The 25,622-nt window shown below is 42.6% G+C and overlaps 1 protein-coding gene across 1 annotated transcript in view; it reads left to right on the forward strand.

Moving 5' to 3' along the window:
- Positions 1-10,410: 10,410 nt before the first annotated feature.
- Positions 10,411-25,622, forward strand: part of map1b (microtubule-associated protein 1B) — a gene marked incomplete at its 3' end in the record, with an annotated part of 42,939 nt that continues 27,727 nt past the window's right edge. Inside the window, exons 1-2 of the mRNA XM_079524141.1 lie at positions 10,411-10,540; positions 14,584-14,685. Coding sequence (XP_079380267.1) covers positions 10,414-10,540; positions 14,584-14,685 — 229 coding nt within the window. The 5' untranslated portion in view covers positions 10,411-10,413. The remainder of the gene's footprint in view (positions 10,541-14,583; positions 14,686-25,622) is intronic.

Raw genomic sequence — 25,622 nt, forward strand, 5'->3', positions numbered from 1 at the left:
TCTCACAACGTGTAGATGTAGATCGGCTAGTTGAACTATTTTCAAAATGATTTACAAAATAGTAAAAAATGGCAAATAAGTTTAGGGATAAGGGATAAGGGTGGTGCAAGATGGAGCCCTTAGTGTAGGCCTACAGGGAAAAAGACCCGACCAAGTAGGACCGTTTAAATCGATCCAATACTGGGTATGTAGTATCAGCTAAGGGGTCCTTCTTGGCCTGAAAAGCTTTGAAGACCCCTGGTGTAGGTGATCATGAGGTGAGATTTCTCCAATTTGCACAGTAAATGTTACCCCACTGGCTGTTTTTTTCCCACTGGCCCCACACCTGCACCGTCTACTTGTGCCACCGTTTCCACTACAAGGACCTGGGCTTATAGTGGTGTCAAAGGGGTCTGAAATGGATGCCTATATTTTGGCATCACTCATCCAGATTAGGTCTGTCTGAGTTTCGCAAAACGGGGCGAAACACTTCATAGTCATAGTGAATGATCACTCATTGACTTCTTAGACCTTCTCACATCGATTGGAAAGATGAAGTTAACTGACCTGAGGTTGTGGTGAAAGATCAAAGTTCTGTTGAGTTGTGTAGGCTATGTGATTGTGAGTTTTTAGTTTTTGGAATCGGTGGGGTCAAACAGTGCTGGCATCGTGTCTGTGGAGGTGGCAGCATAGCCATTGTCATGCATGCAACACTGTCTGAAACAAGGTATAATTGTATATATTTCTTGGCAGGGAAACCTATATTGCAGAAGAAATCAGTCAGTGAGGACAATTATTGGTTCCTTCCTTTTCTTTATGTAAAAGCGACTTTCTCTTTGCAAATGTGAAAGCCACATCTTCGTATCGTGGATCTACACAGTATATTGACACTGGGTGCCCTAACCACTTCCGACATTAAAAGAAAATGGGGCATTGTTTTATTTTCTAAAACAAATTCAAAGTTTTGGATGCCATGGTTGAACAAAATAGGACAACAATGTGTATACCCAATGTTACCACCAGGGGATGCCAGCAGTCAGGTTAAAGTTTAAGTTCCACAGCAGTGAACCCAGTTCATTACTACAGCTTCCTGTTTGATCATGACTCCACTTATTGTTTTTACAGCATTGCTGCCTGTAAAGCCCAAACCACACCGGCCAAACCATGTGCAACCCAGATTCGGCACAAACAAGGGACTAAATTAATTTCGCTCCTATGCCACCAAAATGTGGAACGCCCTACCAACAGTCATTAAGACATGCGAATCCCTTGACTACTTCAAAACCGCCCTCAAAGGGCACCTACGGACGGCTGCAATTAGAAACTGGCCCCCGTAAAACCTGAATCCCCCCCCCCCACCCCTTTTTCCCCTCACTGTATATGTTTCTTTTCCCTTTTTACCTCCTCTATGATGATTTCCTGTTTTGACTATAGTTGTGTATATTCGTACGTCTCTAATTGTTTTTGATGAATTGAAAATGGTGGGCCCTATTGTAAACAAGTGTAATGCTTTATGGTGTCGTCCACTCACAGTTAACAGTTGTTGTATTGAGTTGTACTTGAAATGTACTGTAATTCTGCAAACTGTTAATAAATCAATCAATCAATCAAAAACCGGTAGGGACTCCTTGGGACAAAACCCTTTTAAAGTCAACCACACAATGCAACTCATTGCAACTCAATGAGTTGCATTGGTGTGGTTGACTTTAACCCATTTAGACCTGAGGCTGACAGTTTTCTGAAAAACCTATGTTTCTATGTCAGTGCAGTGTTCAACCTTTTTCATGTCAAGGACCCCCAGAATTATCTGTATTAGGCTGCGGAGTGCGGACCCCCATCTGAAAATATGTTGTTCCAGGGACCCCCCAGAAGCAAAGATTTGAGTTAAAAACATTTGCTCTGAAAAAATATATATTCAAAGATTTGCATCAGATTTTCACGATCTACAAGTTCGTAGCGCGGCACTCGTTGCCGTGCTATGAGCTTGTAGATCTGCTATTTTTCAATAGCTAAATTATTACATAATGCTTAAAACACCAAAAAAACATTTCATCCCGTCAATACCCATTCCATATGTTGATCTGACCCCCCATGCCAAAGTGCCTAACTGCCAGAACCCACCTCACCCCCACTCATTTTTGTCTCCACCAGGCCGAAGGCATGGGGAGAGAGTATGTTTTGCACTCCGTCCGTGTGTGTGAGTCCGTCCGTCTGTTCGTCCGTGTGTGCGTCCGTAGAAAACCATCCCAAGACCAGCTGGCTACACATTCCAAGTTCCAACCATGGACTGTTTGAGATGCTTCCAAGCGGCCCTGTAGCCACGCACAGGGCCGCTAGCAGGAGGCTGCTAAATAGCAACTTCCTCCGGACAATCAGGTTTATGAATGACCAGGCCAGGAAAAAAAACATTAACAGTTGCTGCCTGGCTATGTCCAGAGGAAGCCTACTGTACATGTTTAACACACACACACCACGAACAAATGTACACTGGTACTTGGCACTTTGAATATCAAGACTGCACACATACTGTAATAATTTATTGTGCATGCATGTACATATTATAGAGATACGTGTACAGTAAACAGATTTTTATTATACACACACAGTGTACTGCACACAGTGCGCTGCATGCTGCACACATGGATAACATTTAGAAGTAGGAACCATGCATGCACCACAGCACCTTCAAGCACCTCAAAGCGTGAACCAGAAACAAAGGATTCTACTATCTTGTACTCTTGCACATAATAAGTGATACAAGTCACAAGTGATGAACCCATGGTGGAACTACTGAGGCTCCAGCGAATCACGGTGCAACAGACTATATTGTGCTTCTGATCAACTCAAGTGATGTCAACAAAGATGAACACGCTGGTGAGGAATAGGCTATAGCTCCGGGGTTGGAGTTAAAGGGATATTTATAATGGGAGCCTGTGTTTTCTGTTCTGTCCCTCACCGGGAACTCGTAATTACTGCAAGAGTGCTGTTAAAGAAAGAAGCCTATTTAAACCACAGACCTTCTCTCTCTACCTCTAACCACTCTATGTGGCGCCGGCCGCCGCCATGATGATAACATCACATTAGTGGCCCTGTGTTGAGCCACGGCAGCTCCAAACAAATCATCCAAATGAACCTTCTCATATCAAATGTCCTTCCAACTCACCTATGTAGGCGCTTAACCTCCACCTCATCCGCTGTCACTCCCATTTGTTTCTGCGCTGTAAACTACTTCGATAGATGTTTTATTTAGATCTAGGCCTATATGTTACTTAGCGGCGGCAAAAGTAGGCTACTCTTACAAGCAAAAGTCCAGAATTCAAAATGTACTTGAGTAAAAGTACAAAAGTATTGGCATCAACACACACTTAAACAGTAACAGTACCCATTATGCAGAATGTCCCTGAATGTCCCATTTCATGTACAGGTTTTAAATATAATATAATAATAGTATAGTAGTAATAGTATAATATAAAATGTATACAAATCTTTTGAGCTTGAAGATGGCAAGATGGAGTGAAGAATTTTTGTATTTTTCCAGTTTTTCATGTGTCTATGAGGTGACAGTACTTCATTAGACACCCTGGAGTCGTTTTTATGTGCAATGGTGTATTAACTTTGTATTTAGGGTTTCTTCCTGGATGCTGAACCCTTGACAGACAAACGGGCCAATGAAATACACAGAAATATAGTGACATCACATTATCAGCCCCTCCCCTAACCCCTTCCCCTTCATCATACAACTACAGCTTTTGGTGCGGCTTCAGTTCAGGTGGATCACCGACCCATCACCACCCACCAGGCAAACCAGGCATACTTAATGAACTGGTGGGCGTGTCCACATAAAAGCATGATTTTAACAAATACTGTACACTTTTTGGAAAAGGTTCTTCCTCCTTATATTATAATAATACCTGATGATCATGTTTTAGGGTGGAAAAAAATCATTGCACTCCATCTTTAAAATACTCCAGTAAAGTAAAAAAATACCTCAATCCTGTACTTAAGTACAGTACTTAAGTAAATGTACTTTCTACTTTCCACCACGGTTTACAGTACTTGTTTTGGTAGCACTATAATAAAAGTATAGCGCCATTGGCGAGACATGGCCAAAGCATTTCCGGTGGTTACCGGCCAAAAACCAAAGGAATCTGACCACATGCTGTGCTATACAATTTGTGTACTGTAGGCCTAAGTGAGATGGAAGGTGGGATGACACAACCGCTTCACCAAAACATCAGTCTTCCTTTTGAAGGGTTCAATTTGTCCAGGGAAAACAAGAAAAAGAGGACGGGGTGGGCATTACGCTACCCGTATATATATATATATATAGGTCCACAACTCCACACTTCTTTATACGACAAATAGTGAAAACAGCCTATCTATAGGCCTAAGCTCAAAACGCATGCATCACAATGCAGTGTGAGCTTAAATATCTGCAACTTTTGCTATACTTTAAGTCTTGACAGATTCTGAAAATGTACCCATTTTCTAAAGTAAATTGTTAAACTGTGATATTATCAAACATATCAGACAAGTCTATTGTATTTAATTCAGGTTGCATGAATATTAGCTATATACCCTCCAGCTAATCCAACCCAAAGGTTAAAGACTTAAAATGAATATGACAATTTGATTTTTGCTGACCCGCCCCAACACACACACACACACACACACACACACACACACACACACACACACACACACACACACACACACACACACACACACACACACACACACACACACACACACACACACAATGGACCATGTACACAATGTACTGTAATTGTCCTACTACTACTACTACTATTCTAGAGACACACATAATGCTCAGACGTACACAAACACCAACATCAGAATCACGGCAGGTTCTGCAGAGTGATGGCCGCAGCCTTTTGTATATTTAATGCGTCCGTCCTTTCTTCCCCACGCAGCTGTGAGTGATGAATGTTTGATTATGCTGTATCATCCCAGGCCCCTCAACAACACATGACCCAAGGCCAGCTCACCATGCACATCTCGTCCACATCGTCTAAACCAGTGCAGGTTATAATCCCCCAAATTTGCAAAAATGTATTTGCCCCTGGTTGCGCCCATCTGAAAAAAATATATATATTGTTTTTTAGCCAGGGACCCCAATAAAAGAGAAAATTCTAGATTGTTCCAAATTCTTCTAGTTTTTCAAGATGTTTCAAAAATATGTCACAAGGATACTGCCCTACAAAGCCAAAGTAACTACGTTTTTGGACACATCGACTTATTTGTGTATGATTGTATCCCAAAGGGGATAAACAATTACCTCAAGAACATATTTACAATTAGTGTAATATAACGTATTTGCCGATATCTCTTTTGACTGACCAGTTGAAACACTTTTAAACTAATTGTCAGCCTTTTTTTCCCCCTGATGTTGCTGCACTTTGGCTTTGTAATTATAGGGCAGTATAATATATACTTAAAGTGGTTAAACTGATTCTCGTGCTATATTAATTAACACCCCCCCTCCCCCAAGGGTTTCTGGAACCCCCCCATTTTGAGAACCCCTGAAATATTAATATCCAAGGTGCAGCCGAGTGGGGCCCCTGGCTGGCTTGTCCCTTAGGAATGAGATGTTTAAGTCAATAATGCACCCTGTGTGACCTTGTCCATGAGACAGAATCACATTAGTGAGGCTTGTCAGAGGGAAACCCCTTTGTAAATATTGTGTGTGTGTGGCTGCGTGTGTGCATGCATGGGAGTCACGTTAAACACACTACACACACACACACACACACACACACACACACACACACACACACACACACACACACACACACACACACACACACACACACACACACACACACACACACACACACACACACACAAACACAATCCTTTTCCTGTCATGTTTTTTCCTTTCATTTGTCATTCCTCTGTTGTCTCCTGTCTTTAACACTTGACTGTGTTCTCTAACGAATATGAAACATTTAGATTTGGTGTCTGTAACAATGAGAGAATACAACTTACCGTGAACCCTATAAGCCTATACTGTTTTGACTCACATATGATGCTAATGTTTTAAAATAACATGTATACAGCGTTCCGAATGTCATGTGCTTTCTGTATGATGTATCTTCATTTGTTTTTTTTATCTCTTTCCCTTTGCTCTCACTCTATCCTTTCTTCTCTTAAACCCCCACTGGTTTACACGTGTAAACTGTGATGTGACAAATAAAAGAAAATCTGATTGTGACCATGGTGTCCCCCAGGGGTCTATATTAGGCCCTCTCCTTTGTTCCCCTCTTACACCATTATCTTCACCAAAAATGGCACATCTACGTCTGATGAAGAGCCGTGAGGCTCGAAACGTCATGTCCCTGTGGTGAGAAAATAAAAACATAAGCTTTTGGAGCATCAGTCCAGTGTGCGGACCTTACTTTCTTTTATATTGTTTGCTTCAGCCCAGCACCTGGCGTTCATAGTTAGTGGATGTGCGTGTTCTATTGTTTCCTTTTACATCTACAGTAAGCTCACAACGAATCACGTGATGCATTGTGAGCTTGTAGATTGATCTATTTTTGAGGGGCGCTATTAAGTGAAAATTATTTTGTTTAGAATAAGTGTTAAATAACTCTATATTATTTTGAGGGGCGATATCCCCTCCCTATATGTCCAGCTTTTGGTGTGTGTGCTAACACAAACTTTGTCCTACACAAACATTACATTCTCATTGACAATGAAAGGAGAATTTTACGTCATAGTGTACATTTTACGTCATAGTCAAATTACGTCAAATTTTACGTCATAGTATAAACACAAACATTGCGTAACACAAACATTGATGACGAAGGTGAAGACGCAAATTGTGATTGGTCGGAATGAGATGATGTATGATAATGTACGATGATAAGAGTGCCCCTCACTTCACACGGGTGTGATTTTTGAGGGCTGCCAGCCCCTCCTATACACCGGTTTAATGTTTGTCTTTAGTTCATTGACAATGAAGGGAACATTTACATCATAATGTGCCTCATTACGTCAAATTGTCTCACTTCACACGGGTGTGATTTTTATTATAAATTTAGAGCAGCAATTATTTTTTTGCCCTTTTGCTCCCCAATTTAGTCATTATGCCAAATGATTCCTCCCCACACATGTCTGCGTCATCACTGCTGTTGTATCCTACTGACTCACCACCAGTGAGGAGCCCCCATGGGAGGACGTACCCCTACCCTACTCCTCCCGCCCAACACTCCCCGTTGACAGGTGTCACCCCAGCCTGTAGGAGTATGTGCAACGACCATTAATTATCACCCTCCCCGCTCGGCTTTCCTCCCCTGAACACGGGCCAATTGTGTTTGCGTATAGAGAAGACATCCGATAAAGCCGAATGCACCGCGATGGATTCAAACCCACGACCTCCGTGATGGTGGGCAGGACATTTACCACCACACTGTGCCACCCGGGCACCCCAAAAATGATATATATATTCTAATAGTAATCATTGATACAGAGTGTTTGTTCAGTAACAGCTATAGGGTCCCTTTGTCTCTCAAGCTTTTTAACCCATTTGGGCCTGACCTCAAAATTTAAAAAAAAATCTTCTGAATCCTCCAGTTTTCTGAAATAAATATTTTCACGATTTTTCAAAAATAGCAGACCTACAAGCTTGTAGATCTGCTATTTTTCAATAGCTAAATTATAACATAATGTTTAAATCACCAAGGGGTTCCCGCCCAAAATAAACTGAAAATGCATTTTCAGGATTCCAATTTTTAGAGAGAACTCGTACAGGATACAGGATAAACAATTGAAATTGGATGTGATGACAAAATTGGAACTGGACCAATATCACATTTAAGCTGATAAATGGGCACTCTTTCTTTATTGGTTTAAAATTTTGCAGCCCACCAAATGCATTTCATGTTTACTAAGCTGGAGAGATGGGGAGGACTCCTATATATATAATATAATATACAATATCAGAATAGTAAACCTGTATTATTTTGACCAAAAAAATATCACTTTACCCTACCTTTTAAATAGGTCAGTTTGGAGCCAGAGGTGAGCTTGTAGATCTACAATTTCGCAGAATGTTTGCTCCAGAACGTTTTTTTCAACGCTGACGAAGGCCCTTGGCCGAAACGTGTTCGTTGTGTTGCTGCTTGCTGCTTACCTTTCCCTTGTAAAGCTAAAACAATAAAGTGCCTTAAAGGACTACTCTGTGAGTGCTGGTATTCTCCTTCTTCTAAAGTGTTTCCTGACCGTGCACCCGGTAAAATGTTCCAAGAGATTGAGTGAGACAGTGGAGTTGTGCGTGCTTCCCTCTTTTCCAAAATGCTCCAGAACAGGGACACTGGTTCAGGGATATGAAACGATTCATGTGAAGCATGTGGTGAAAGCTGACTAACTCTTATAGGCCTGGTGGGCTGTGAGGATATTGCAAGCGGGCCCCCAGATAATTAGCTAAATTAGACAAATTAGTTTTCATGTTTGATCCTGTATATATATATATATAGGAACTTAAATCATACGTTAGTTCCTCTAATAGGCCTATACAAACCGCAACATAATCGATTGATTGATTATTAAAATGCCCCCGACATGTACATGGCACACAGACACATCTGACCACTTAAAGGTATATTCAGTGATTTGACTTAATCTAAATATCACTTATTTTTTCTTTTTTTCTGGAAAATCCTCCCTACTATAGAGTGTGCTGACCATATAAGGAGTTCCTCCCTGTCCCCAGTGAGCCCCTGGGGTCAAAAAACCCTAGTTTCAGTTTTGGTGGCGGGTGGCAAAGCCTTCATCCAATCAGGATGAGAGGGGCCTTCCTCCAATCATGATCGAGTGGGGGCGGGTGGGTGCACATGCTGTTGGCCTGTTGCACTTCCCCCCACTGTAGAGCGTGCATGTGCACATTTTGTTACCGGGGCGGACTGGGTGGTTTTCCAAATCACTCAAATCACTGAATGCTCCTTTAAGGGGACATTTCACCACTGGAAGAAACTCAATGTTAATATAGCCTATTTGTATTTTGTATTTTGCACCCTATGGCCCGAAAAAGAATGAAATTGAAGTCTGTGTTTGTTTGACTATAGGGTTTGACTGGATTGCTGAATTCCTACAATGACCACAATGCTTTGGTGCATTGTCCCTCCTTGTGGAGAGGGGGGAGGCTGCGCGGAGGTGTGACTTGCAGTCCAGGAAGGAAGTGCATGAGTACACATTCATGACAAATGTTGGTCATGGCATCATGACTAAAATATCTAAAAACCACATATTACACACATAAAAAAACCCAGGGCCAGGAAAGTGTTTCTTGTGTCCTATAAACATAAATAAGATCTGGTTCGTTGCAAAAGGGCTGAATTGTGGTCCTTTAACTCTAGTGTAAAGTGGGATGAGTGTATAGGGCCGCATGAAGCACTGTGGTCGTGGTTTTAAAGTGGGCCCTGCATGACCCAGAACATGTTGAGAACCACTGTAATGTAGTGGACAGAAATAAATCATGTGGGGCCCCCGAGGTTGGCATATGTAGCAGTATAGCGCCCTATCCCACTACAATTTTCAATATATATATATATATATATATATATATATATATATATATATATATATATATATATATGTGTGTGTGTGTGTGTGTGTGTGTGTGTGTGTGTGTGTGTGTGATTGTGACAGTATTAGACACTTTTTTGGCAGTTTGAAATTGTGACCACTTGCTGAGGACAGGCTAATACATATGCATTTTTGGGTACAGAGCCTGCTTTTAACTATTTCAGATGGCATATGAAAAAAATGATAATGAAATTAATGTCATAAGAATACACAACTGTATTACATTTAACTTTTCAAGTGCTTTTATTTTTATGAATTAATTTATTTTTAACATAAATAAGGCTCTTATGTGTGGGACATGTTTTTTCCACTTTTGTCCCTCATCTCAAGAATGAGTGATAGGCCTATATCAAATTCAGTTGCTCTGTTTTTATTCTATTTGTCTTTATATTTTTGGTTCTCCAGTTGCTTTGAGCTTGCTGAATGAGGGATGACCTCAGCTGCTGTGAGTGTGCGAATTTCCCCCTCTTCTCCTTCTCTCCCCGGTTACTGAATATGAGTATGACACAGTGGTGTGGTGTCTGCGGGTATAAAAGGGATGGGGCCACTCCTATCACGGCGTTCAGCCTATATTGTTGTACTGTAGTGTGGAGCCCATGTCTGGAGATCCAGCACCTCCCCGCTCCACCGACTAACGTACCAGCATAGGGCGTGAGTGAGTGTGAGTGCGTGTGTTTGTGTGTGTGTGCGCGTGTGCGTGTGTGGCCGACCGTGCGTGGTGGTGGAACAGAGCACTAGAGGATGGCGACTCTTGTAGAATCCGCAGCAGATAACATGATGATGATGGAAACGCTAACATTGGGCAACAACAGTGCGAGCAACGCCATGGCATCTCCGACGTCCGCGAGCCTCTCGCAGCACTTTGTCGACAGCAAATTCTACCTTCTGGTTGTTATCGGGGAAATCGTAACGGAGGACCACTTAAAGTGTGCCATTGCGGACATTGAGAAAGGTAGGCTAAAAAAGAAGAGGCTCATGGCTGGAACGGACGGAGTAAAACATGTTACATTCTATTAGGAGGATTCAACGGTTCAGACTATAGAGCTGTCTGGTGGTGGCGGCGTCAGCAGGCGCAAAGCAACTCTACATACAATAGCATTATTATGGCGAAGCGGCGTTGAAGTTTATGTTTTATTCTGTACTCCGTCGTACGACGGTGTCGCACGCCGACAATGGCAGATCTACAAGCCCCACACCACACACGCCCATGCATGCATGCAGCCATGATGAGCCATGCATGCACAGGCATCGTTTTGTGATCAATCATCATCACTCATTTTGTCCCATCTGTGCGTATTTAACGCGCAGGCCGTTAATGGATAAGATCTTAATGGATCCTGTACGTTTTGGAGATATATTGGATAGTAGTTTATTGCGACACCGGAGCTATATCGATCAGCCCCTCCCTTTATTATTAGGCCTATGTCATCAATTCTAGACAGTTTGCCTTTAAAGAGGCAGCTCGCCTGTGCAGCTGCGTCTCTTCGCCCCCCATGCTGAGACCTTATAATTCCCTGACACCCCCGTGTAATGTTTCTATATATATATGCCATTGCTCACCAATTTGTTTTCCTCGTGTTTGTTCACATTGGAATATATCCATTCCCAGACGTAGCCTACGTGGATCATTAAGTCCGCTACTAATAAAGTTGTCAAGAATGATTCAGCATTTTTTTTTAAATCTATGCGTCAATATCAGATATAGGCCGTAGTAGCTCTGTCTTTCTTTGGCCGCATTCCAAGATTACAGTATGAATAATAGCGCTTTCTCCTGTAAACACCTGCCTAGGCTATATAGGTGGGTCTGGGTGGGTGGGAAGGGTCGGGACAGACAGTGTAACAGGGAGGGGGGGGGGGGGCTTTTGTTTCAGGAATCCGTGCATGAACCCCCTTTTTATGTTTTCTTTTAGTAGCCTATATAAAAGTGCGTTTTCGAACTATCTCCTCTCCCCTATAGGCTGCATGCATGCAGACCTGTCCTAAATTCGTCTTGAGAATGTAATGTTTCAAATGATGCTATACCCCGATTTATAGCCAGCCGCCCAGCCCAGCCCATTATGCTTAATTTATTATATATATTCCACTGAAAACAGCCGATCTACAATGGCAACTCGTGGCTCGATCTGCGAGTTTGTATAGATCGGCTATTTTCGGGGCGCATCATCGTTATTTGTCCGTCATCGTCACAACAGTAGACATCAGAACTCCTGGATCCATCCAGCTGTCTGTCTCTCATCCGATACCGGCTAGTGGGCGTGGCTCGGTCCGCACTGCGGTCCCTACGGAAAGTCGTAAGGAGCGCTATTCACAGAGAGCATGTGTGTGTGTCGGTGTCTTGGTCGGTGTGCGTAACAACTATACAGTAACACTACAGGTTGTTTTGATACAACACATACGAGTGTGCGTGCCAGATTTTATGCCATTTGTTTGATTGGAAAATTGTGATGGTAGTGGCCTATGGGTGACAGTTCTGTAAACATTGTGTAGTGTAGGCTAAGGCTACATATAGTCCTATAGGCTAGAATTGCAGAAGGAATAGGCTATATTTGGTCAATAAAATAGCCTTTAACAGTTTGTTTATTGATAATCTAAAAAAAGAAAAATTAAAAACATCCTTCAAACGTGTTAATGCCTAAGTGTTTTGTTTTTTGCTCAGGTGGATGTTTTTTTTATTTTTTAATGTTGCAGATTTTGATTAAAAAAAGGGTATTTGAAAGGAACGTTAAGCCTTTTCATTTACAAAACGCTTTCAGTCATATAGTGCAATTGAGGTTATATAGGACCTACACAATAACCTCAATTGCACTATATGACTGTGGGACTTTCCATGATTTATTTGTTAAGAATATGATTCATGGATGTAGCCTACCTATTTATGTGTGATGCCTGGCAAATTTGTAGTCCCCGAACCCTGAATACGCTGTAAATAACAAACTATAGCCTAATCATCTATACACAACAAGTCATAGTCTTTTAGAGACCCATTTTCTTCATTGCTGTCTTCCAAACTTTTAATACGTTTAATAACTGTAGCCTACATGAAAGGCATAGCTTAGCTAGTTTTCTGGATTGTTGTGTTGTGTAAGGGCCACTTCTACTTTGCCACGCCCTTTGTTTTAATCATGGACAATTTTTTATAACTATACCGTATCATGCATACCTCAGTATCAGAAGAGAAAACGGGATCAAATGGTAAAGATTTACTTTGCATATAGTTGCTAGTACTGATGCACACAGACCTTACATTTGATAGTAGGCTTACGAGTTTTACCTGTGGAACCTTACATCTACGATGTAAAATCTTCAGCGTTACCTCTGAGAATGTACAAATGGAACCAAATGGACCAGTGGCTGATTGTGTGGTATGTCTTTCCGTTTGGGTTAACCCACTAAACCCGGGAAAGCATCTGTGTCATTTTAGATTGTTTTGCACTATAAGGTCAGCCTTGTGCAGCCTGCTTTCTTTTTTACGCTGCTGTAGTTTTTGAAGCTGAACAGGAAATTAGCAACAAAATCAGCCCATGGTTTCATCGTGCTTTTAGACTAGCTTAGAGTTAGCCAAAACACTATTTAGAAATGAGTCTGGGGGAGACGGATGCACACGCTTATCCAACACACCAAAAGTCCGACATGCGCAAATCACCCGTTGCTCCCGACATGCGTTGGCCCGACATCCGTTGGTCCGACATGCGTTGCATCCCACGTGCGTTTAGGGTTATAGGTTAGGGTTTGTCGTAGGGTGTCGGACTAATGGCTGTCGGACTGTTACAGTGCGTTTTAACAGCGGGCGACAGACAGACACATTTTCCGGAAGTGCATTATTTGTCTAATGGGACCCGGCAACTATACTGGCGATAGCAGGCGAACGGGCCATAGGCGGAGGAACGTCGCCCGAAAAGATAAAAATAATTCATCTTTTCGGGCGACATCGTCCGGCGATAAGCGGGCGATTTAGGCGATAGCCAATGAAATTCATGATCGCTCGCTCGTCGTTCTCCCGCTGTTAAAACACACTGTTAGTATGTCGGAACTTAGCCTGTACCCGAGGAGCCAATATAGATGCCCGTCATGTGCAATGCACATTGCATATTATTGGTTGCTGTTATGTCTAAATGAGATGTTCATACAGTCTGAACTTTCTCACAATGCAAGTTTACCTGCAGGGGAAAAAACATTGAGGTTTCCTGACTTGCAAGCGTTTTTTTTTTGTCTCTTTTACCATTTAATCCCTGCACCATACTTATTACCATTAATATAATTTTTTATCCCACGATTTTGTAACCCATTTTTCACCCCTGTGTCAATTATCTAATGTGATCCTGGGCTCTACACACCCTCCGCCAACCTAGTCCCCATATATGGGGGACATGGGGAGAGCAACGGACTTGAACTCATGCTTCCTTCATGCCTGAGTGTCCAAGTTGCTCCTTTACACCTGACAGGGGGGAGTTTCCCTGGTTGGACGTAGCGCGTGGAAGGACGTTATTCCAACCAGTTCCTTTCCCCTCCATCAGGCGCCCCGGCTGGCCAGGGGGAGGCAGTTTAGAGACCAGGATTACTGCATGTTTTTTGTGAGGGTACCTACCCTGCACCATACTTAACAGAGAGCTGTTCTGGACCTGCTATTTCCTTTGTGAAATCATCATCATCATCATCTCAGAAGGCTGCTGGTGGGCCTGGTCCACAGGGCACATCAGAATCGGCTAAATGCCCATTTCTGAGGATAGATTTTCCTCTCATGCCAGCACAGAACCGGTACTTGTTCAGTCCGGGGCCTTATTGAATGGCAGGGAGTCTAGTAATAGGGCACCAGGTTCAAACAGGCATGTGGGATTTATAATGAAAAATGGTGATGGATATAAATGAATATGCAATGAATGCAGCAATTATGTGCGGCAGACTAAATTAACTTGTTCATGTTGCCTTCCTCCTCCTTGTCATTCTTTCTCTTTTATTGGTTTTCTCTCTTCTTTTCTTTCTCCTCATACCATCCAGGAATCCGTTCATGGGACACCAACCTTATCGACTGTAACCTGGACCAGGAACTCAAGCTCTTTGTGTCTCGACACTCTGCTCGTTTTTCCGCTGATGTCAAAGGTAAGACAACACAGGCCTTCCACAATTCAACTATATCGTGACGGTCCTGAAGATGGACTAACAGCTGGAAGTTTGTACACTGTTAAATCGTGCATGTTCATTTATCACTGAGAGGGTATAATACATACAACCAAATTGTACCATCTCAGAGTATAGTTACAAATTGAAAATCACTCCCGTGCCGTGTGAAATGAGGGGCGATCTTATCATCGTACGTCGTCATAAAGGATAAAGGCGCTATATATATAAACGCACCATTTACCATCATAAATCATCTCATTCCGGCCAATCCGAATTTGCGCCCGTCCTCACCTTTAGTCTATTAGTCTCACTTATATTGACTGTGTATACAAGAAAGTGCTTCTTGCCTTCCGCGGAAATTAACAGCTGCAGCGTTGTCCATTTTTAATACCTCATAAATAAAAGCCTTTTAAGAAAAATCTGACCTCATACGGTATAGCATACAATGCCAGCTCATAGTCAGCTGCCCTAGAGCTCCCCGCAGACCTACACTAAGCACCGGTGCTTTATTACCTTTCTCCGGATGTGCCCCGTTGGCTATCGGCTTCTATGGGCCTATGGCAGTGATTTTAGCAAGGTAAAGAATGGAGTGGACCCTATAGGGGACAGAATGGATCTACAGCAGGACATGTGGTGAGTCAGGGGGAAGTATGACCTTGATCACAGACAGGTCTCCGTTTGGCTGGGTTCCATATTGGTTATTTTGACCCGCAGGGCTTCATTCAATCCCGAGGGCTCTGTCTTTCAATAGAAACCCATTGCTCAGAGCCACCATTTATAGATAAGATAACATGAGATAAGATGAAATAAGACACATTTTGTGTCCATTAACCCGTTTAGACCTGAGGCCGATTTAAAATAAATGCCTTCTAAATCCTATATTTAATATAAAAAATCACACCCATGCATGTGAACTGAGTGGTGCAAGGTCTTATATAGTCTGATCAGCTATGTCAGTGACGTCACATACTGACCATAGCAACCATGCTCGTTTTTTTGTTTGCTAACCATGGCAACCATGCTCGTTTTTTTGGTACGAACATACACGGGTACACGGGTACACGGGTACAAAGCCAGTTGTTGGAGTGGTTTGCACCACTCAAAAATCTCACCCGTGTATGAAGTGAGGGGCGCTCTTATCATCTTACAACATTGAGGAGGGAATTAGCTTGGTATGATTAGGTGATGTAATGATGATGTAAAACAAACGGTGACAAAAAATTAATTATTTTTATTGTTAATGGCGTTTTTAAAACAAACATTGAACTAAAAACAAACATTAAACCTGTATATAGGAGGGGCTAGCGCCCCTCGAAAACTGTCAGGTGAAACAAGCAATCTCCGTTGTGCATCTGTCCCTTTTATTTATTTTATTGAGTGGTGCAACCACTCCCTTACGGAGCTATGTGTGTGGCTGGGTGGGTAGTCTCGCGTAGCCAGACAACTATTCCACAATCTCCGAATGCTATATAAAGTCTGGGACTATAGCCCCCATGAGCTGAGTAACGGAAGCTGCCATTTCCGTTCACGAAAATCAAAATATATATTTTTATTTCCTTTTCTGCTAAGCAGCAAGCTATAGCCTTAGATGTTTTCTATTTATATTAGGATAAATATGCGCGACTGTAAAGACGAAACGGAAGTGGCGAGGAGGCTCCACTTCCGCTGTATCTGGATACTCATGAGACTTTTTCCGTTGGCCCAGACTGTATGATGAAGCGCTTGGAAATTGCGGAGGCACAGTCTGGTAACGCGAGACTATGGGTGGGTGGCTAGCCTCGGAAACCCAGACGTTTTTTTTTCCAGGGAGAAAAAAAAAGTCTGGGTCCGAGTCCACTTCAATTCGGCATAGAGTAGTGCAAACATCTCTCACTCTCTGCTTATTTCTGATCGTCTGCACCTTTGTTAAATTGACACACACGCACACATGTACATACACACACACACTCCTCTCTCTCTCTGTCGCTCTAAGTAATTAGTCTCATGTCGCGCAGCTGCGCATAGTTTCGGGAGCTGCCTATGCCATAAAAAGCATAGGTGAGTTCCAGGCTAGTGGGTGGCTGGCTGGGTGGCTGGGTGGGTGGCTGGGTGCGTCTGAGCACGAAAACAGCATGGTTGTTTTTCACCACCTGTGCGCAACCTAACACACACACAAACACACACGCACATATTAACTGGATATATGGTGATTTGGGTGTGCCAGTACAGTGACAGTACAGTACAGTGACAGTAGAGGGTACAGTAGAGGGACCCCCACACGGTAACTCTGTCATTTCTCAACCGTTTCGGACGCGGGACGGCTTGCTGGAATCGGGCCGGCACCCTGGGTGCGTTCCTGTGGGTCTGGAACTCCCCCCATGGAGTTGCAAGACTCACTTCACACAGGTGTCTGAGTGCAGACGTCCGCGTTGCACCATGTCAGGGCTGCGTGATAGCCAATCATGACTAGGTCCTCAAAAGGTCGCTAAAAGGGTCGCCAACATGAGCGATCAGAAGCCAGGTTTTTCACCGATTTTTAAAGGCCTAACTAGGTATAGGCTTTCCCGGTCTAAATGGGTTCAATTTAACCCATTTTGGGCGGGAACCCCTTTTGGTGTTTTAAGCATTTTGTTATCATTTTAGCATATTACATATCATTTTTGGGGTCCTTGACATGAAACATTGAGCACCACTGATAGAGAAACATAAGGTTTTTCAGAAAACTGTCAGGATTCTGAAGACATTCTTTTTTATTTCGACGTCAGGCCTAAATGGGTTAACCAAATGACCTACACATCCGACACGACAGTGAGGGTCTTTTCAAAAGTGTTGAATCTAATGCTATCAGGCGTTCGCGGGGGGTTGTTTACTTTCCTGCTGGCGCAGCTATACCATACGTCACGTAGACGCACGTCAATATGATTGACAGACGGTCCCATCCAATCACCTGCCAAGTAGCTTGACAAAAGGGATGGCTTTCTTCTTTGCGATTGGGCTACAGAGGTCCCAGATGGAAGTACGTTGTGAAACAAATGTGATTTGTGATAATTTGTGAAGCCGGCATCTCTTCCATCTGGCGGAGTCAGGTTAGGTTAAATTAGCAATACAATTTAAGTTTTGCCATCGGCATTCTGCCAACACAGTGTAAAACAGTTAACCCATTTTGGGCGGGAACCCCTTTTGGTGTTAGCATTATGTTATGCTTTAGCTGTTGAAAAATAGCAGATCTACAAGCGAGTGGCGCGCTACGAGCTTGTAGGTCTGCTATTTTTGAAAAATCAAAGAACGAAGAACATAGAAACATAGCTTTTTCAGTAAACACGGACACACGGATAGGGGTGAAAACATAATCTCCACCGACCTGCCTGTTGGCCCACTGTCGATAAAAACACAGGTAAAATATAGGAGTGGGCCTACATAACACACTAGACTCATACATCTCAAATTCTATCATCAATAGCAGCAGCAGCGCAGCAACAACAACGGCACAACTGTGTGTGTGTGTGTGTGTGTGTGTGTGTGTGTGTGTGTGTGTGTGTGTGTGTGTGTGTGTGTGTGTGTGTGTGTGTGTGTGTGTGTGTGTGTGTGTGTGTGTGTGTGTGTGTGTGTGTGCGTGTGCGTGTGCGTGAAAATAGCCATTGTAGAGGCCGTCAATAATTCTTTCTTGTATCGTTTGGTTTCGTCTTGGCTAGTTAGTTTCCTGCCAGATGGTAACAACTGTAGTGCCTCTTTTGGATTTTTTTCTGGTCATTTCAAATTCTATCTCAAAACAAGTGCTCAGGAGGAGGTTTTTGTCACAAGCTCTTGTTCATGCTTTTCATAAATATGTGCCGTAAATATCTTGCCGTTCCTATTTTGGGCATGTCATTATATAGGTGGAAATCTGTCCGAATCTTAATTTTATCATAGCCAATAAACAATTGTTGTTTTTGGTACTTTTGTTTGACACCGTTACAAAGTATAAAATAGGGCATTCATTTGTATACATAAAAATCACACCCGTGTGAACTGAGTGGTGCGGTGACGTCACACACTAACCATAGCAACCATGCTCACCTGTACATGGCCCCACGTACAGGTACACACCTGGTATACAGGTACACGGGTACACGTACAGGTACACGGGTACAGACAAAGCTGGTTATTGGAGTGGTTTGCACCACTCAAAAAAAAGATTATTCAAGGTTTCTGCCTGACAGCCACTGCATTTTACATGAACCACAGCCCAAACCTGTGCAAACTATTGGTTCATTAGACCAAATCCATAGCACCCGTGGCTGTCACCCCACCCTGTTTGTACTAGTTTTTCCTCCTGCGCTCCTTTCTCCTGTGCGTTGGTGGTTGCCCTGCGACGCAGCAGAGATGCAGCACCGAGATGTGGGTAATTAGCAGACTTAGAATTCCCCTGATGGCTCGACTCTGTCCCTGAAAAGAACGGGAGGAGGAGAACACAAAGGACGGGGGGAAAGAAGAAAGGGTGTGGAGAGACAGACACGGAAGAGAAGGACGATTCAAAGAGAGAGAGAGAGAGAGAGAGGGGACGGGGGGACGGACAGGGCGGATAAGGTAGAAGAGGGAGACTGAAGGCAACTATAGGTCTGCCACAATCACATTTTTTGTTTGGGTTTTAGGCATCGAACATTGGAGCATATAAATTCAAATGATGTTTTCTTCTTTCACTTTAGGCTTTGTAAGCAGAAATTGCACAGTAAATGCAAGATAAATGCAATGACAGATAACATTAAACACAAAGCCATACGGTACTTGTTGACCCCCGATGTTCAAAAAGGGCACGTGTCGTGTCGTGTTGCGGGATTACATCTGCAAGTTTCTTAGAATGAACATTTTCAAACGGCTATAAATATTTTTGCACCGAATGAACATAGGGACGGCAGGGCCGTCAAGAGTGTGGACAACAACATGGAAATAATAATGGAACTATGACATTTTTGTTCATTTTATCCAGCTTTTTTTTTCCATACACGGACGAATGAAAACGATTCTAATAATTATGCGAGACAATTGCGATGAGCTCAAATAGTTGGGATCAGGCGATTTATGAAATAATTGTGACTGGCCTAAAAAAGGCAACCGAGCTGATATGAACAAGAAGTGGGAATAAAGAGACGTACAGTAGTCGGTTTTAATATTTTGATTAAGTTTTTTCAAAATAGGACAGACAGATAAATACAAAAAAATATATAAAATTAAATAAAATTAAAAAAAGACAAGACAAGAAAAAAAAAAGGAAAAAAAGAAAGAAAAGAACAGGGCATGATTTCATTCTAGACGTACAGTAGTCGATAGAGATATAGATACATGGACAGCAGAACAGGTGTAGTGTAGGGGGGATCCCTGGTGTCCCCTGCTGCCTTGGCAAACAGTTCCAACCTGTCTCCCTCAGTCTACTCCATATGGCCAACTAATCATCTCTCAGTGTAATTGGCTTGATGATACCAAGTAACGACCCCCCCCCTCCCTCCCACTCTCTCTCCACCTCAAACTGATGATGTGTGGTGACTGGTGAGCAGCCCGGTGCAAAATGGCTGCCGTGCCCGTGCATGACTCAGGTCACATAAGTGGTGGATGACATCACTTTGCTGTGAAGCACTTTGGGTGATTTCAAGATGAGTGCTGCTGTATAAATGTAATCAATAATTATTTGTTTTATTATTATTATTATTATTATCATTATGGCGTGGCTCCGTGGGAGGCCAGCTGTCTACAAAATGTCTATGTCTGTGTGTCCGGGGCTAATCTCGCAAACCGCCGGGCCGTTCTGCTTCAAATTACTTTATGTGCAGTAGGCAGAGGGAGTATGTGTATTGTATATTGTTCCATTATTTTATAATGGAAGTGAACCTAGGTGCATGGTGGGTGAGGCGGGAAGGCTAATACCAAATATCAACTTGTGTAATTGTTTTAACTAGTACTTGTTTTAACCCATTTTGACCTGAGATCAGATTTCTATGTCAGTCGATTTTTCAAAAAATAGCAGACCTACAAGCTCGTAGTGCGCCACTCGGTGGCGCGCTATGAGCTAAAGCATAACATAATGCTAACACCAAAAGGGGTTCCCATCCAAAATGGGTTGACTGACAATTTTTGTACGTACATTACAAGAGCAATTTGATGCACTGACCACAAACAATAACGCACAGCTTACACGGTAAAAGTATAGACAGACTAAAAGTGACATTCATGAAATAAGAATTAACCTTCCAATAGCTTCAGGAAGACAAAATAAGTACAAGCTATTGTTTCTAGATGACATTAATAATCAGAGCACGTTTGCGCAATAGTAGTACAATTTATGGACTATTCACTGTCAAAGTTAGCAAGCTGTGGAACTAAACTCGTTTGCTGTCTGTCTGCTCCGTTTCACTAACCTACTTCTTTCTGTCATGGACATGCAGCAACACCCCCACACACACACACACACACACACACACACACACACACACACACACACACACAACTAACAGCGCTGTCCATGGTGCTGAATCCCATATAGTCCACATCTGTCACCTGATTGTCACCAGGTGGCTTGCAGTGACATTGACCCAAATTATCGCGGGCAACAATAATACCATAATCCAGGATACAGTGTGTGTGTGTGTGTGTGTGTGTGTGTGTGTGTGTGTGTGTTTCACACTCGGTGCCGCGCTATGAGCTTGTAGATCTGCTATTTTTCAATAGCTAAAGCATAACATCATGCTAACACCAAAAGGGGTTCCCGAACAAAGACAGCACCATAGCACATTGTTCATTACATCTGAAGACTCACCTCTTTGGACTCCACCTCAGCCCGTAGCACTTGCCGTAGCACTTTTGCCCTACCCTTGACGACCTTGCAGGCTTATGCAAAGGCTAAAATGCCATGCTATAGTGTGTGTATAGTTTCAATGTACAGATTATTAAAGGTATATTCAGTGATTTCGCTCATATTATTTCATTCAAATATCACTTATTTTTGAGTGGTGTAAACCACTCCTACAACTGGCTTTGTTAGTCTGTGCAGAAAAAATGAGCATGGTTGCTATGTTCACCCTGTTCACCCGGGTGTGATTTCATTACATCAGACATGATTTCATTACGTCAGACAGGCTATATAAGACCTTACACCACTCTACTATAGAGTGTGCTGACCATATAAGGAGTTCCTCCCTGTCCCCAGTGAGACCCTGGGGTCAAAAAACCCTAGTTTCGGTTTGGGCTTTGGGTGGCAAAGCCTTCATCCAATCAGGATGAGAGGGGCCTTCCTCCAATCATGATCGAGTGGGGCGGGCATTGGTGCACGACTGCACGTGCTGTTGGTCTGTTGTACTTCCCCCACTGTAGAGCGTGTGCATGTGCACATCTTGTTACCGGGTGGACCGGGTTTTTTTCCAAATCACCCAAATCACTGAATGCTCCTTTAATTTTTTGTACATTAGGCATATACGGTATATAGACTGATGACAGGTTTACCTATGATCCTAGATTACTATCTCTATGCATTTATTTTATTTTTATGTTTTGTTTTTTTGTGGCTTTCGTCTTTATTTTATATTTTTTATGGAGGGACAGACAGTATGCTGACAGGAAATGGGGAGAGAGATGGGGGGGAAGACATGCAGTAAAGGCCGTCGGGATCGGGAGTCGAACCCGCGGCACACTGCCAGACTGGATTGCCAGCCATGGTGCCTGGACCGCTGAGCCACGGCCCAGGCCCTCTATGCATTTATTACCTCGTGTTTACCTTGCTTAATGTAAGTCGCTCTGAATTCTGAGCGTCTGCTAAATGCCTAAATTGAAAATATTGTAAAAACATTACCGTACATCTGAATGGTAAAACACTGACAATCACAAGTGGTGCTTCTGAAACAGCGTTGTCTAATGAAATCAGTGGATCTGCGTACCTATAGAATGATGTGCGTTTAAGCAATTCTTCCCATTTCAAGTTTAACTTAAAAAGCAGTGGTTCTTTCAAGATTTTTCAAATATGTTCAAAATAGCAGCTTCACAAAGTGACGCGCTGCAATCTCGTACATCTGCTATTTTTTTGAGTAGCCAACGCTAAAATCTAAAATGACACGGATTCTTTCCCGGTTTGCTGGTCATTTAAATGTTACAATTTCAATTCAGGCATTTAGCAGACGCTCTTGTGCAAAATGGTAATGAACAGAGTAGGCAACATGAGCCCTAGTCAATAAAAAAAAACAAGATAAATAATCTCTTAAAAGAGTGTAGTACCTCGAAGAAGCTTGGATATATACCGGCAAAATGATAAACCTAGCATCTGTCTAAACAACATATCTAAATTTCATTCTTTTAAAATACAATGTATCTGCGGCGCCGTAAACAAGAAAGGATGCAAGGAGAGTGCTAGGGTGCTGAGGATCCGTGTGTCATTCACTAGAAAACACACAGCAAAGTCCTCGTTGTCCATTTATTTTCGCAGGGGCTAAATTACACACTAATCATTTTACTGTGTAGGATTGTATTTCTTGCTGTGGGGGAAATACAAGGCAGCAGTTGGTGTTTCTACTGTTTTGCTTTACCTGTTAGTGGACAGAAAAGGATAGAGGGAGGACCAATGCAATTATCCCCCGCCTGCTTGACAGATGATATGCCAGCATACATCACAGTGAGTTAGGACTCCTCTGTGCGCCATGGATGGAAGCACAGGCCCTAGTACACGTCTTGATGGAACACAGAGCAGAGGAGAGCTAGAAGAGAGAGAGGGAGAGGGAAGATGGGACAAGGAGAGAGGCTGAGACTCCTTGCTTCGTCTAGATGGATATATTATCCCATTTTGACCTGAGATCAGATTCTAAAAATGTCATGTGAAAATGACAGTTTCCTGAAAAAGCTATGTTTCTATGTCAGTGGTTCTTCGATTTTTCAAAAATAGCAGACCTACAAGCTCGTAGCGCGCCACTCGGTGGCGCGCTATGAGCTTGTAGATCTGCTATTTTTCAATAGCTAAAGCATAACATAATGCTAACACCATGGGTGTTATCTACCAGTGTATATTATATAGGTTCTCCTGCCCATCCTCTCTCCTCTAAGGACGGCACGCTAAAGGCCTGAGAGGCTAACTAGAGAATTAAAATGTCTCATCTCGAAACCACAGATCTATATGCGCGCCCCTCCCATGTGGAATGGTTCAGGGACTCCAGGTAATGATCAATAGCGATTTAAGAATGACAGATCACATTTCATGAACATGAGCGTGCGTGCGTGCGTGCGCGCTCGCAACATGTGCGCACGTCGCGCGTGCGTGCCTATATGCATCTGTGTGAGTCATATTCCTAATATGCAGTCTATGGAATGTGATATTGTACTCCCAAATAATCCTCAGGCAGTATATAGTTTTATTCGGTGCAGGCAGGAAGTTTAATCAGGGAAACGGAATCACCAGTCAAAAATAAATAGTAGGCTATGTGACATTAGTGAGATGCGATGATGACACAGGTGGCTGAATAAATGAAAATGTCAGTCGGGTGGACATCCAGTGGCATCAGGAACACACAGAGGGCCCTGGCTGGTATTTTTAGTACCCAGTTTCTCCTTCTGTGCTTCTAGTCTAACCCATTTTGACCTGAGATCAGATTCAAAAAATGTCTTCTACATCCTGACAGTTTTCTGAAAAAGCTATGTTTCTATGTAAATGGTGCATTTATATAGCGCCTTTTATCCAAGGCGCTTTACATAGATTGTGCATTACATTCACCCATTCATACACCGATTGTGGCGGAAGCCATGCAAGGTACCAACCAGCACATCAGGAGCTATTTGGGGTTCAGTGTCTTGCCTCAAGGACACTTCGACATGTAGACAGGAGGAGCCGGGATTCGAACCGCCGACCCATGGATCATTGGACGACCTGTTCTACCTCCTGAGCCATAGTCGCCCCTATGTCAGTCGTTCTTCAATTTAAAAAAAATAGCAGACCTACAAGCTCGTAGCGCGCCACTCGGTGGCGCGCTATGAGCTTGTAGATCTGCTATTTTTCAATAGCTAAAGCATAACATAATGATAACACCAAAAGGGGTTCCCGCCCAAAATGGGCTAATGGAGCTGCCAGTGGTGGAAAAAAGTTAATTCCAGTTCAGTGTAACCACACCCTCAGGGCTTCTGCAAAAAAAACATGTTCTGTCCACATTGAAAAGCATTGGCAGAATCCACCCTCATGAATTCAATTAAGATTAAATTAATTAAGAATTAAAGTTTGAGAGTGTGACCGCAACCTTACAAGTGAAGGTTTTACTCAAGTAAAGTACTGGCAAATTATACTTAAATTGCCCAAGATAAAACTAATGATAGAGAGTTCCCATTTCACAAGTTTGTAGAGAGAGAGAGGGAAGATGGGACAAGGAAAGTGGCCGAGACTCCTTGCTTCGTCTAGATGGATATATTATCCCATTTTGACCTGAGATCAGATTCTAAAAATGTCTGTTTGAAAATGACAGTTTCCTGAAAAAAGCTATGTTTCTAGGTCAGTCGTTCTTCGATTTTTCAAAAATAGCAGACCTACAAGCTCGTAGCACGCCACTCGGTGGCGCGCTATGAGCTTGTAGATCTGCGCGCCACACTGGCAAATTATACTTAAATTGCCCAAGATAAAACTAATAATAGAGAGTTCCCATTTCTAGTTTGATTGTTTTAAGCCCAAGAAAGTTTCAGAAATCTTTTGGAAATAGCTAATCTACAAACACATCACATCACATTGTGACTTGTTGCAAGCTCCAAGATCGGGTATTTTCAAATAGACAAAGTGTAAAATAGGACTTGATTGGTTAATGCATGTTTTGTAATAATTCCAAATCTAAATCAAATGTATTTGTAAAGAAAGTGCAATTAGATATAAGAATATTGGCCTCTGAGATGTACCGGTAGGTAGTAGAGAGTAGAATTATAAAGCATTGAAAAGTGGATATACACAAGTAAAA

Source organism: Electrona antarctica (genome assembly GCF_951216825.1).
Source record: "Electrona antarctica genome assembly, chromosome: 16".
Taxonomy (NCBI): Eukaryota; Metazoa; Chordata; class Actinopteri; order Myctophiformes; family Myctophidae; genus Electrona; species Electrona antarctica.